Source organism: Odontesthes bonariensis, chromosome 12 (genome assembly GCF_027942865.1).
Source record: "Odontesthes bonariensis isolate fOdoBon6 chromosome 12, fOdoBon6.hap1, whole genome shotgun sequence".
NCBI lineage: Eukaryota > Metazoa > Chordata > Actinopteri > Atheriniformes > Atherinopsidae > Odontesthes > Odontesthes bonariensis.
In genome coordinates, this window is record NC_134517.1 from 35,076,105 (window position 1) to 35,090,312 (window position 14,208).

At 39.9% G+C, this 14,208-nt stretch overlaps 2 protein-coding genes across 2 annotated transcripts; both read right to left on the reverse strand.

Moving 5' to 3' along the window:
* Positions 1–1,056: 1,056 nt before the first annotated feature.
* LOC142396969 (gamma-crystallin M3-like) lies at positions 1,057–1,798 on the reverse strand. Its single transcript, XM_075480247.1, has 3 exons — positions 1,757–1,798; positions 1,420–1,662; positions 1,057–1,335 (listed from the first exon to the last, which is right to left on the reverse strand). The coding sequence occupies exons 1-3, from the start codon at positions 1,787–1,789 to the stop codon at positions 1,057–1,059; spliced, it is 555 nt and encodes a 184-aa protein (XP_075336362.1). The 5' UTR covers positions 1,790–1,798.
* Positions 1,799–7,597: 5,799 nt separating this feature from the next.
* On the reverse strand, positions 7,598–8,337 carry LOC142396971 (gamma-crystallin M3-like). Its single transcript, XM_075480249.1, has 3 exons — positions 8,287–8,337; positions 7,954–8,196; positions 7,598–7,870 (listed from the first exon to the last, which is right to left on the reverse strand). The coding sequence occupies exons 1-3, from the start codon at positions 8,299–8,301 to the stop codon at positions 7,598–7,600; spliced, it is 531 nt and encodes a 176-aa protein (XP_075336364.1). The 5' UTR covers positions 8,302–8,337.
* Positions 8,338–14,208: the final 5,871 nt, after the last annotated feature.

Below are 14,208 nucleotides of genomic sequence, written 5' to 3' on the forward strand. Positions count from 1 at the left end.
TGAGAATAGCTAAAAGCTTATATTATGTTGATGCCCATATGAGTCCTAAACTAAATTCCGACAGAGATGACAGAAGAACCTTAAAATGAATTTAGAGGGCTTTAATACTGTAGTTTGGAACAAAATACACACCAGTAGATACTGATTTAATCTAAAAAACAGTAAATAAAAGTGTAATTTCTGAGCTCACTTAAATTGTTCAATGAGAGTTTTTATTGCTCATCATTAGCTTCAGCTAGCTGTTAGCGATGATCAACTTCCCTAACGGCTAGCTGAAGCTAACAGCTAGCTGCTCCACAGATACATGAGGACATAGTATACACATAGTATACATTGAAATACATTAGTACTTGGGATTTGTGGCTACATTCCTCTTTAGAAAATGAATAAATATTCAATGAGAGTAGTATCAGAGGTTTAATGAGAGTAATGTCTAACATTTTTCTGTTAGCAAAATCTTCAGTTAGCATCTGCTGGTTTATCGTGAGCTGCCACTGTTAGCAATATCTCAACTGAGCACAGCTGCATTTCTGTGTCTGTAAACCAAACATTTAATGTGTTTTTTGCATTGCACACATACTGTTAGTCAATGAGGGTGTAGCAGACATGCAAAAGCTCCTTTTCTAATGCTTTTCAGTATTAAAGAGATGCAGAATTATCCAAAATCATCCTAAAAATCTACTCACTATTGTGTAATTTAGATGCCTATTTGTAAGGGTAAAATAGTTTTGAACTTAAAAGCATTCATATCATCCCTCAGTTTGATTATTTTTGGCCTTTTTAAGTCCCAATGAAATCCCATTTGATGTAGAACTTTTTAAAAGAACAGCAGCTATGTTTGTCATCATTTTTCAGGATGGAGCGCGGCTGGTTCATAGTTTTTCCATCAGATGAAACCATTTTAAATATGTTTATGTCATGTCCCATCATATATTCTGGCATAATGTTGTGTGACAGTCTTTTATTTAGAGAGCTGATCAATAAGCTGACAAAAAATTGAGGTAGTTTAGAATTATTTTATTAATTTCTGTTGAACATTTAATACCAGGATAGTATTCAATAGTAAGAGTCCATGATGCGCCTCATGCTCATGAACCTCTGGCCGCCGAAGCCCATGTCCCTGAAGCTCCTGTACTCGCCGGGCCTCATGTACATCATCCTGCCTCTGTAGTGGGGCTGCTCGTACATCAGCCAGTGGCCGTCCATCACGTGGCAGGACATGCAGTCGCTCATGCGGTAACGGTCCTGGATGTTGTCGCAGTCGTCCATCATCTCATGCATCTGACCGCCAAAGTTCTCCCTCTCGTAGATCCTCATCCTGAACTGGCCTCTGTGCTGTAAAAACATTAGAAAAGTGAATTTAAAGGTTTATTCCTCTACTCGTTCTGTTCAGATCTCTGTAAAGAGTCGGTAACCTACCATGGGGATCATACGGGAAGACCTGATGCACTCCCTCATTCCCATCATGCTCATGTAGTCGGAGTACTCGCCCCTCTTCATGAAGTACTGGTTTCCCATGTAGTTGGGGCGGTCGTAGACCATGAAGCAGCCGCTCTCCACCCTGCAGGAGTGGCACTTGTTCAGGTAGGAGGACATGTCGGCGCAGTCGCTGGTGGTCTCATAGTGACGACCCTGGAAGTTCCTGTCCTCGTAGAAGATGATCTGAAAAAGAGTGAATAGTACTAGTTGGAAAAAGAAAAAAAAGCCGCATTTAAATGCCAAAATAAATTATGTTTATCGCAGAAAGATTTGGTACCTTTCCTCTCATGTTCATGCCAGAGTTGCTCATGTTTGCTGCTGGTGAGTTGCTGCTCTTGGCTGCTGTTGCTCTGATGCTTTCCTACCTCGTTTAACCCTTTCCTTTTATACCTGACCAAACATAAAGAACCGGTGACTCCACCCTACTCGCCCCCCTTCACAAAACCCCCAGCTCAGCAACTTACCTTTGAGCCCCACAGAATGCCGAGGTTACGTTAATTTTTTTGAAAGCCTTTTCTCTCGTTGGAAACGGCTTTTTCAACAGTGATTGTGGAATATGAATAGCCTGGCCCCCTGTGACTGTTAGGAACTGTGTGTGAATGACCCGCATGGTACATAATGTGTTCTCACTGACTCTCTAACCTGACATCTCTTGTTTTATTGGTAGAGTACGCTTAATGCTGTACATGTATATCGATCACTTTGACACTTAACTAAACATTGTGAGCACATAAGGACTTTAGGTTTGAGAAAATTAGGTAAACACATTTATTCACAACAGTTATAGCATGTTGGGAGGCATTTAAATGATGGTTTTAAATGCCGAAAGGGGTGAGGGGTTAAAAAATAAAGGTGATTTATACGATTACACAGTGATAAATGTACTAATTTATATTTATATTGTCATATTTAGCTAAATATGTTGATTTTCTCTTACTTTTGTGAAAGAAAATGAGTAAAATAATAAATAATGTACTGTTGTATAATAAAAAGCTAAACATACTTTGACTGGCAAGTTTTTACCATTAAAAAAAAAAAAAAAAACCCGAAAACAATTCAGAAACTACAGACTGAGACTAGAATTAAAAAGTTTGGCTGGAATATTTAATCAAACCTAAGTATAGTTGAAGATGAAAATATGTGCAACATACATCAAGGGTAATTTATGTATGTTTATTGTGAATAAAAAAAAACAAACAAGCTGTTGAAAAATAATAACATTTTATTCAAAATTTTTTTTATTTTAAATCGACTCTCTATACACAAATAACTAAAATTAATAAATTAGGTGTTTGATAGATGATAAGCAATAATTTATAGACAACCAAAAACTGACATACATTCACCTTCAGTTTATGTAAACAGCATAAAGGTATTTCACCACCAGGGGGCAGAGTTTTACCAGCTGGAGTGTACATTTCTTCACTCCCAGCTCTTCTAATTTGAACAGAAAAAATCATCACAATGACACGGAACAAGTTGTCTAACAATAAGATGAGCACACGCTAATTTTCATCTTCACCGTTCCCACACTGATAACCTTCACATTATGAAATTAGCTTGGTTTCAAGCACAAACATGGTAGAAAACTTATATAACACTGTAGCCCGTATCATAAATGTGGTCAGCCTTAAGGGTACAAAAATATACGTCCTCATTTACCTACCAATGTTCATCCTTCTTTAGTGTTTCACACATACCAAACAGAGGAGACTCAGCATCACAGAATCAACTGTGAAAAGATACAGCTAAAAAATGAACAATATAAACGTTTTGCAGCAGATTTCAGTCCTTTATTGCGCTAAAGCTGCCTACAGTGAAGAAAAACTATACCAATAATTACTCTTGTTCTGGTTCTCCATTTTTTGGTGGTGAATGCGGTTTCTCTGTGGGAGGCGATGTGCTGAAGATCATGGTAGATGGTTAAAGATAATAGTAACTTCTGAGCTTCTGCTTGTTGTCAGTTTGTCCTTTTTTTTTACTAACTTCTTCTTGACTCTGTGCTACAAAGTGCTACTAAAGTAAAATCTGGTCTCAGTTTTATATCTCAGCTGTGTGGTCTCTTTTATACAATGTCATATATATAGATTTTCCTATCGTGTTGATAACTGTAATCGTGTTTTAAATGTTTTTAAACATTTTTTTCCCACAAATAGCACCTTTAAAGACAAACTTTCAGGATTCAGGATTAAAGACTTTAGGGTCATTTAATACTTTACTGATATGAAATTAATCTGCACTATGAAGCAAAAGATGCGTTCAGCCTTATTGGTGCAAAAAACATACGTCGTTGATAATTCACAAACTGTAAACAGAGGCCACTCAGCGTTGCATCAATGTGTGTTGACATGCAGCAACCCGGCAGCATCGTTGGTTCAAACAATGAAACATCTTTCAATACTTGAGATATTCTAAAACCAGCCATGTTTCGTGCATCATTTTGCACATTGAACCATTTCAGAGAAAGATATTGTACGTTTACCCGACTTTATCGATCTGGCAGCTATAGTTAAAAAATAATAAGGATTTATTAAACCATCATCCTAAGATGAATGATAGTAATGAATTGTTGTGCAGTGGAGTACATTACATTACATTACAGTTATTCTGCAGACGCTTTTATCCAAAGCGATTTACAATAAGTGTGTTCCACATCGGTAGGCAAAAGAACTTCAGGTCACAAGAAATCATAAGTGCATTTCCTTCCAAAACCAAACGGCTAAGAGCATAACTAGTGCTAGAGTAGGTGCAGTAAGTTAGGTACCGAGACAAATGGGAAGACGATTTAGGAAACAAATAAGTGCGTAAGAAGCTGGGATGAAACAGGTGATGTCCTCAGAGGGCGGATCTGGGTAGTGTTTCCTGCAGAGATGGGTTTTCAGCCTGCGGCCAAAGATGGGCAGCGACTCAGCTGTCCTGACATCAGTCGGAGATCGTTCCACCATCGGGGCGCCAGAACAGAGAAAAGGCGTGACCGTGTGGATGGTGCGCAGGGACCGCTGAGTGACGGGGAAGCCAGGCGCCTGGTGGCCGCAGAGCGAGGCGGTCAGGCGGGGGTGTAGGGCTTGACCACAGCCTGGAGGTATGAAGGAGCTGTTCCTTCCACTGCCCTGTAGGCCAGCACCAGAGTCTGAAACTGGATGCTGCAGCTACAGGGAGCCGGTGTAGAGAGCGGAGAAGGGGAGAGGTGTGGGAGAACTTGGGGAGGTTGAACACCAGACGAACAGAGGCTTTCTGAACCAGCTCCAGAGGTCTGATGGCAGAAGCCGGGGCGCCAGCAAGGAGGGAGTTGCAGTAGTCCAGGCGGGAGATGACCAGAGCCTGGATGAGCACCTGTGCTGCCTCGTCGGTGAGGAAGGGGCGAATCCTCCGGATGTTGTAGAGGAGGAATCGGCAGGAACGGGTCACTGATGCAATGTTTGCCGAGAATGACAGTTGGTCGAACAAGGTCACACCCAGATTCCTCGCGGTCCGGGTTGACATCACCACGGAGTCATCCATGGTGATGGTGTGGGAGAGAAATGTCATGTCATGTCTGTCAAAGGTTAGAATGAGCTTGTTTACGATAATGGCAAAAGCCAGGCGCCTGAGAGCGATTGGGGCTTGAGCTACGTACGCATTGTAGGAAGCAGGGCAGTATAAAAGATTGTCACAAATTGAGGTCAGAGGAAATCTTCGGACATTCACATGTATGCACATGTTTCTGTGACGGTTTGTTCAAATAAACTTCCCCATGAGAGGCTGACCGACACGGATTTGTCTCCTTTTCTCCACAACAATGGCCAGATCTCTGAACGGGCAGCCCTTCCCCGGGAGAAACACCAGCTCAGTCTGGTCCAGGTTGAGCTTAAGGTGGTGCATCGACATCCACCCCGAGATGTCTGCCAGGCACGCAGCAATGCCTCCACTTGGGTGTCAGAAGGGGGAAAAGACAGAATCAGCTGGGTGTCATCTGCATAGCAGTGGTAGGAAAAGTTATGGGAGTGGATGACAGAACCAAGAAATGATGTGTAGAGGGAGAAAAGAAGAGGACCCAAGATCGAACCTTGGGGAACCCCAGTGGTGAGCCTATGTGGCTTCGACACAGACCCTCTCAGTGTAACCTGGTAGGATGAGTAAGTTCAGTTCTACCTCAGTCAGCTACAACATTTACAATAGTTTACCTGTTGTTTCAGAACTAATAATAATAATCCAATAAGAAATTTTGCACTCGATCAGCAAAGGTGCACAGAAAATATCTGGCCACAACCACAACGACGAGAACGGAGCTTTGAACCATTAGAACCATGAAATATGTTGGTCAATAAAAAATGCTCAAGAGCTTAAAGATAAGAAAAGACAATCCGTCATTTTCAAACCAAATTTAGCGTCAATTGTAACCAAATTATACTAAAATTAGTTAGAAAAGACGAAATCAAGTACAGTTCATCCAACAGGTTTGTATTTATTGAAGTTTGATTAATTGAGATAAGCAGTGGGTTCTACTGCTAGAACGTCTGAAGAAGACTCGCCAAACCAAGAACTTCTTCTTCTTCCGGCCTCTCCCTTTATCAGGGGTCGCCACAGCAAGTCGATCTTGCATCATTGATTTGACGCACGTTAACTTGTGTTAACAACCAACTGAACCAACCAAATATCGCAGCTCGTTTTTCTATTTCATATGATCACATTATATATACAATTTTGTACTTTTGTTTTTACATTATTTACTGACTTTGGTGCCTTTAACATGTCGCCTGTGGTACAGTTTTGATTCTGGCTGTTTATTAGTTAAAAGAAAAAAAAGTGCACAATACGGAACTGAAAATTACAATATTAAGTAGTCTTACTATTTTTTGCCAACGTGAATAAACAAATAAATCATTTTGCAGTTGCTAATGGGAAACGCAAATGTTAAAAAGGCGGGAATTCCTTGGAATGTGAATAAACTCAGCCAACACCAACCCAATACCTTTGGATGGTACCTTTCAAGGCTGGTCTTCTATATACATGCAAGTTTCCCTAAAGACAGCAGTAGAGGACTTGTCTCATAAAATATGTATATCGTGTCCTTCGGAGCAGTTCAACTTCAATGCTAAATTGGAACACGGTCGTCTATAGGAGCTGTGAACATGGCGGCTATGTTCCCAAGGGGTATTAGAGTTGGGGTCAAAAGCTCAGCAAAGTCACAGGACTCTTCTTGTGGGAATCATGAATATTTGTTCTGAGTCTCTGCATTGTGGTTGGTGGATGTCTGAATACAATATGCTGTTAAGGACCAAAGCATTGCTGTTCCCCGCTGAAAAGTCTTTATTCTGTGTTTGGACTGTGATTCAAACCAGTGTTTCCAAGAAATGACCAAACCAAGATGGAAGCTGAGACCGAGGTAGGTTTCCAGAACTATTATATTTTGTTTGTCTGTTATCACCATGCTAATGATAAGTTTATAAGGACATTGATCTTTTATTTGTCATGTATTTGTAACAGAACAGAATACAAAGGCATGTTTTTCTTAATTTAATTTTAAGAGGTGAATATTAAAACTGTGATAAATGTGCCAAAAGGATTGTTAATGCAGTTGTTACAAGCATTGTTACACAAGTCTTTTCTCTTGATTGAAATATTTTCGTATGAAATTTCATAGATTCATATGCATGTATTAGGTAGGTGTAATTTATTAGCCTAACATCGCTATGAGCCAATATTTGGCTTGTTGACTGCATTCGGCTTGTTGGCAAAAAGGATAACACGAACCGATGGCAGTAGCTGATGCTGCAGTTCCAGTGAACTGTCAGTAGGTGGCAGCCTAAATCTGTTACACAAGGCTTATTTTTATCATTTTATCAGACTTTATGATGCATATTTTATTGTTTTCCTGATACTAAAGGAAGAAAAAACCCAGCAAAACCAATTGGCATCAGCAATTGGCCAAATTATCATTTTTAACACGGTTATCGGCATCTAATGTGCACAAAACATGCACAGTTGTAGTAAGTGGTAAAAATGAATCTTTGATCACACGATACAGGATAATGAAGACCTCTGAATTAAAATGAATTCACTCAAAACGTAGAAACATTGTGTCAAAAAGTTTTTTATTAGCTGTTAGTGAATTTAGACATAATTTAGACAAGTGTTTTTACATGTCCATGATGCGCCTCATGCTCATGAACCTCTGGCCGCCGAAGCCCATGTCCCTGAAGCTCCTGTACTCGCCGGGCCTCATGTACATCATCCTGCCTCTGTAGTGGGGCTGCTCGTACATCAGCCAGTGGCCGTCCATCACGTGGCAGGACATGCAGTCGCTCATGCGGTAACGGTCCTGGATGTTGTCGCAGTCGTCCATCATCTCATGCATCTGACCACCGAAGTTCTCCCTCTCGTAGATCCTCATCCTGAACTGGCCTCTGTGCTGTTTTAAAGAAGCAGAAAACAGTTCAGTACATTTGTTTTATTCAGAAGTGATAGCACTGTTTATAGGAGTTTTACACCTACCATGGGGATCATACGGGAAGACCTGATGCAGTCCCTCATTCCGAACATGCTCATGTAGTCGGCGTACTCGCCCCTCCTCATGAAGTACTGGTTTCCCATGTAGTTGGGGCGGTCGTAGACCATGAACATGCCGCTCTCCACCCTGCAGGAGTGGCACTTGTTCAGGTAGGAGGACATGTCGGGGCAGTCGCTGGTGGTCTCATAGTGACGACCCTGGAAGTTCCTCTCCTCGTAGAAGATGATCTGAGGAAGGACAAAATAAAAATGGATGAGCTGTAGAGCAATACTGATATGAGTGATGCTAAAAAACGAGCCCAGGTGAGTGTTGCTTACCTTGCCCATAGTCATGATGAAGGTTGGGTTAGTTCCTGTTATGGAAGTGGTGGTAGAGAACAGTTGTGCTTCACTGATGCTGGTCCTGTTTTAACCGATACTTTTATACCTGACAAAACCCAAAGAATCTGTGGCTCCCATTGTGTAAACCCCTGACTCAGCAACATGGTATAGAGGCCTATAGAGTGCTCAGGGGTATTTTTCACTGTTCCACGTGATCACGTTCCCTAGAAGTCTTTAGAATAGATTTTTCCATATGTTAGTCAGTACAGTGAATTGTCTCTTTAACACAATTGTACACTGTATGACCTCTGAAAGGCAGGCGGACGATTCACAGAGGTGAGTTTCCCTTTGTGTGACCTCAATGGTGCGACGTGTCAGTATAAAATGCACTCTGTATGAATATGAAACTTGTTTATCCAACAGAATCATAGACTGCATGTTGTAGAGAAACAAGCAATTAAATTCAAACCAAATCTACAAGCAAACAGGCCTGATAACATTTCTGGTTCTGGTTTGTATTGTATCTTACCCATCCGGTGAAGACAGTTTTCTTTATTTAAAGTGAGTCTGTTTTAATACATGAATTTCCTTCGGGATCAATAAACTATCTATCTATCTATCTATCTATCTATCTATCTATCTATCTATCTATCTATCTATCTATCTATCTATCTATCTAATATATAAAAAATTGATGAACATTAACAAATTAAATTAAGCAGACGAGATAAAAACAGAAAGAACTTTGGCTTTGTGCTGTCTGCAACAAAAGAAACATTTAAGTAAATGTTAAGAATCTTCTTAATATGCACGAAAGAAATCATCATCATTATTATCCTGACATCATGACCTTATTATCTCGAGGTAATGGGTTAATATGTTTTGTGATTTCAGCCTAGGAAATTCAAATTTCCAGTCATGGCTAATGGTGGGACAGGCGGCAACCGCCATTCTGACATACCGCCATTCCAACAAGCAAACCTCCCGCCATTCCAACATGCAAATGTAGCCCAGGTGTAAAAACACACATTAGATTACATTACAGACCAATAAAAGAAGAGGGAGAGTATTTATTTTATATTTACATCGGGAAAGATTAAAGTTCCTGTTGCATTTGAATGCACCGCACAGTTCGTATAACCCCACGTGGGGAGTGACTCAACAGCCAATCAGGGGCTACGCAGGCCACGTTCAGCCTCTTTGCTTGGAGGTGAACTGCAGGCGCGCGATTTTTCCGTTATTTTAATCTGACCTTCGCCAAAGAAGTAGAGCGCAGCTACTGTGAAGAGGACAGAAAAAGGAGAAAAATCCCGAGTTACACCGAAAGAGAAAGTCAAAGCACGTACTGATTGGAAGTCCGGAGCCGAGTGGCTACATAAAGGAGGCAAGTACAGACAAAAAAAATAAATAAAGGCTTGTTAACGCCAACCGTCGTCGTCCATGCTAATGCTAGCTCTGTGGCTAACAGGCTAAAAGGCTAACCACTTACCAGTCATCTGCTAGCTCAGAGCAACGGTAAGAAACTTTTAGTTAAGTTTAGTAACTTTGAGTCTTTTTAGCTGCTCTAAAGCTATTTTTCTGTTGTTTCTCGTGTGCTAAAGAAAGCTGTGGTGATATAAAAGTCCATGAGAGTGAGCTGAGGTGGTTAATGGTGCAATATTTTGGAACTTGTGTGTATTGAGTCTTCTTTTATGCCGATATATATATATATATATATATTTTCCACTTTTTTTCATAAATCTTTTATTCCACTTCAGTTCTGATCATAACTACCAAGTTTTCACTGATTTTTTTTTTTTTTTTTTTTTAAATAACCCTTTAGATGCAATTTTGAACTTTTTAGCCCAAATTTGAAGCCTTTAGGTGCCAGTATTTTCAAAATATGGAATGCAAAGTGGAATTATTGAGTAGGGATAATTATGGTCTGGGATATGTCAATGATTAGCAACAACATTGATTTTTAGGGATTTAAATTTTTTTTTTGTTATGCCTGATTTAATAAAAAAAAAAAAAAAAAAACTCAATTTCTAAAAAGGGCCATTTTTGTCCCCTTCTAAAATGATCCCCAAAATACCATATATTAATATTTTTTTCCACTTTTTTTTCCAGAAATCTTTTCTTCCACTTCAGTTCTGATCATAACCACCAAACTTTCAATTATTTAAAAAAAATTAACCTTTTAAATACTAGTGTATATGAGGTAAACAATAATTTCTGTTAAAAAACACACACAAAAACTGCTGTATTTTCAATATATGCAATGCAAAGTGAAATATTCTATGGGGGATTAATAGGTCTGGGATATGTCATTGATGACCAACAACAACAGTTTTGTCAGCGGCAGATTACAGAAACGGCTCCTATAGACATCCATTATAATGAATTTATTTTAAGTTTTAAGCAGCTCAGAGGGTAATTTTTGGTGCAGTTTCTCTCGCATTAGTAGGCCGCTATTGTAGGAGTAATTAAGCACACTTCTTTGATACCTCTGAACACACCCAATGTGTACTGCTATTGTATTTGCACATAGTTTTGATGTGTTTGTGATTTATATTTTGAATGATAATGGTTACCTACCATAAGTGTTATTGGAACAGTTAAACATGTGAGTTCTTGAATGTTTAGTCCTCATATTTGATATACTTGAACATTGAATGTTGTACAACTGAAATTGAAGATTTGATAAGATTTATGTGAGGTTTGATGCAATATTTAGCATTTTAGACATTTAAACCTTAATCGATGCATCTGAGAGTAGAGTGTAATAAATAAGACCTTGTTTGTAGGTCAGGTTTTTGAGAGGACGGTGAAAATCCGGACCAGGACGAGATTCCGGTTGAGACCGGTGGCGAGCCAAGACTTGCAACGGAGATACACAGGTACACACTCACATACACATACATTCCCATTACATTCCCATGAACCTTTTACAGAAACAGGTGCACCTGCAACGATTTCTTTTTCTTTTTTTTTAAGGGCCCCAAACGGACAATTTTATTTCATCTCAGTGTGTACACTATTTTACTTTGGTCATTCATGTATGTTTTTTTATAACTTGAACATTTTTCTTGATTCTCTGTGAAAAATACAGAGTGGCTACTCAACGTTTATTATTTATTTCAACACATTAGCTCCTACCGAGTCTTCTTAATAGTCTAACTTGTCACTGTAATTCACTTTATCATTGCTAAATTGGTTACGCAAACGTCCCACCATGCATTTTACATGTTTTAAGACATGTACAGATGTGATACAGTCTTTAAAAGCGTAATTAAAGCCTCCCCCTCTCTCTCTACCTGTTATTCTTCAAAGCTTGTGATGTTTGAATTGAATTAAACTGATACTGAATGAAGATTTAAGGGTCAAATCTACAGTCAGAGGGGAGGATCAGGTGGATGTGGGCTTATTTGGGAATTTAAAAGATAAAAATAAAAGATGATGGCACTCAGGATCCATCCATGTGTTCTGTGTTGTTACTATAAATCTGGTGTGTGCGTGTAACAGCTGTCATGTTGGTGTGTCAGATCCTGACAATGTCATGAGTCCGTGGTCATTTTCAAAATGCACTCCAAAAGCAAATTAATGATATTCATATAGTTTATTACACAAAAAGGAGCGACGGACACTGTTCACTTATTGATTTAAAACTAATTCACTAATAAAAGACACAATAATAATACGTTTTGGGTATAGCCTAACATATTAAATTGGTTTTATTTGCAGCACTGAGACATCTGACACAGGTGAGCGGTCATTGATGTCTGTAATTGCAGCTGGCTGCTGCAACACGTCACTGACTCAGTATTTCTGCTTCATCCAACATGTTTCACACTCGCCCGAGTTGCATTAAAGGTAGGGTAGGAGATCCTGGATTTTGAGTCCAGCGAAGCTGCATTTTGAAAATACACAGGTAAAAAGTCCCAACCCTTTTCTTCACTTTCCCCCCGAAGGCACGCCTCTAGAGTACATGAACGAGCACGAAGGTGCACGAGCGCTGTTCTGACAGCAAGCATCGATCGTTGCTGTATTTAGTATTTAGTATTTAGTATTTAGTATATGCTAACTATACGTTAATAATGCTAGGTGCTAGCCAAGCTGGCTCTAGTTTAGCTTCCTGCCAAGCTTCTGGGCGCGTAATTCGTTCACGGAGCAGGGTACGCACACAGGGGGAGGAGGGGGAGGGAGGAGCAGATTGCAGTTTGATAGACGGCATCAGAATCCAATCATTGTGAACGGTCCGTTCAGTATGATTGGATACTGTTTTTCCTGGATTCTACGTTTTAGAGGCCACTAAAACTTTTCATATTTGTGTCAAAACTTTTAATTAATTTGTTGCAATGGGGGTGTGAAGAGTATTTAAAGCAATATGTAAAAAAATGTTCCAGAAAAAGAACCCCTACCCCTCCTTTAATACCTGTATTTTGATATGACATGTCAGGGGATTTTGATAATAGATTATTAAAGTTGGTTTGCGAGGTTATGTGAAAAAATAGGCTTTAATAGAATAGAACTACTTTATTCATCCCAGCTGGGAAATTACTTTGCAGTTGCAGCGTACGGACAGTAAAAATAAGAATAAGAATAAAAATATATATGTACAGCAAAGCGCAACAATGCAGTTGTGCGAATTGAGATACCATTAATGATCATTTGTGCAGAACAATGGTTAACTATTGTTATACAAAGTGATGGCATGTGGCAGGAAAGATTTCCTGTATCTGTCCCATCGACAGCGGAGCTGAAGCAGTCTGTGTGAGAAGGTGCTCCGCTGTCTGTCCACAGTGTGGTGAAGAGGCTGCTGTTAGTTGTCCATGATAGATAACAGCTTCTTCCGTGTCCTCCTTTCCACCACGGTTTCCAGGGACTCTAGTTTTTGTCCGAGTACAGAGCTGTCTTTCCTTATGATTTTGTCCTGTCTGTTAGTCGCTGGCTCTGATGCTGCTTCCCCAACACACAGCAGCAAAGAAAATGGCACCGGCAACAACACTGTGGTAGAAGGTCTCCAACATCTTGCTGCCCACATTGAAGGATCTCAGCTTCCTTAGGAAATAAAGTCTGCTCATCCCCTTCTTGCACACAGCGTCAGTGTTGGATGCCCAGTCGAGTCTGTTACCGATCACCACTCCCAGGTATTTGTAGTCCTCCACCTCCTCCACCACCACCTAAAAGGCTATTAAAGGAAAGGCGGGATGTTTAAAAAAAAAAAAAAAAACATACCGCCGTTCAGAAAATAGGAGGAAAAAAGTGTGACGGGACGTTTGATCGAAAATGAAGTGTCGCCATTCCGACACTTTGACCGGACCGCTGGGATGTAACCTGGTGGGACTGCATGAAGGGCAGCTACAAGCTGAGACTGAGTTAGTTAACTCTGCGCTCAACAACAGCACACATTCACTAAACTCAGTGCAGCACACAGAATTACACGTGCACACCTTTACTTCATGTAATAAGTCCTCTCCAGGTGTCACGGCTGCGATAATGAACGATGGAACGGGGCGTTAACACGTTCATGTTCATATCATGTTCAAGCTCACCATAATAGCTCGCTTTCCCACGATAACATGGCGTGATCCTGAGAAAACTAAAGGCCGATGTCTTTTGAAAATGAGATGAATTAAGATGTTATTGCACAAAAACAAGCACTGCTGTGTGGAGATTACAGAATAATCGACTCCTGATATCAAGATAGAGGCTTTAAAATAAAAAGCTGCAGAGAAGGTCGCTCTTTGTGTCCAAAAATGAGCATTTTTCATCCCATCCAAACTTTTTCTGATTTTCGGGTTGTATATACTTGTGTATATTTGTAAGATCTGATGATATTTAAAAGTGCAAGTTGGTAAAAAGGCTTATGTGCACAAACATAAAGGTAGATAGGACCTGATGACTTGGATTAGATTGATGATATCAACACTATAAACT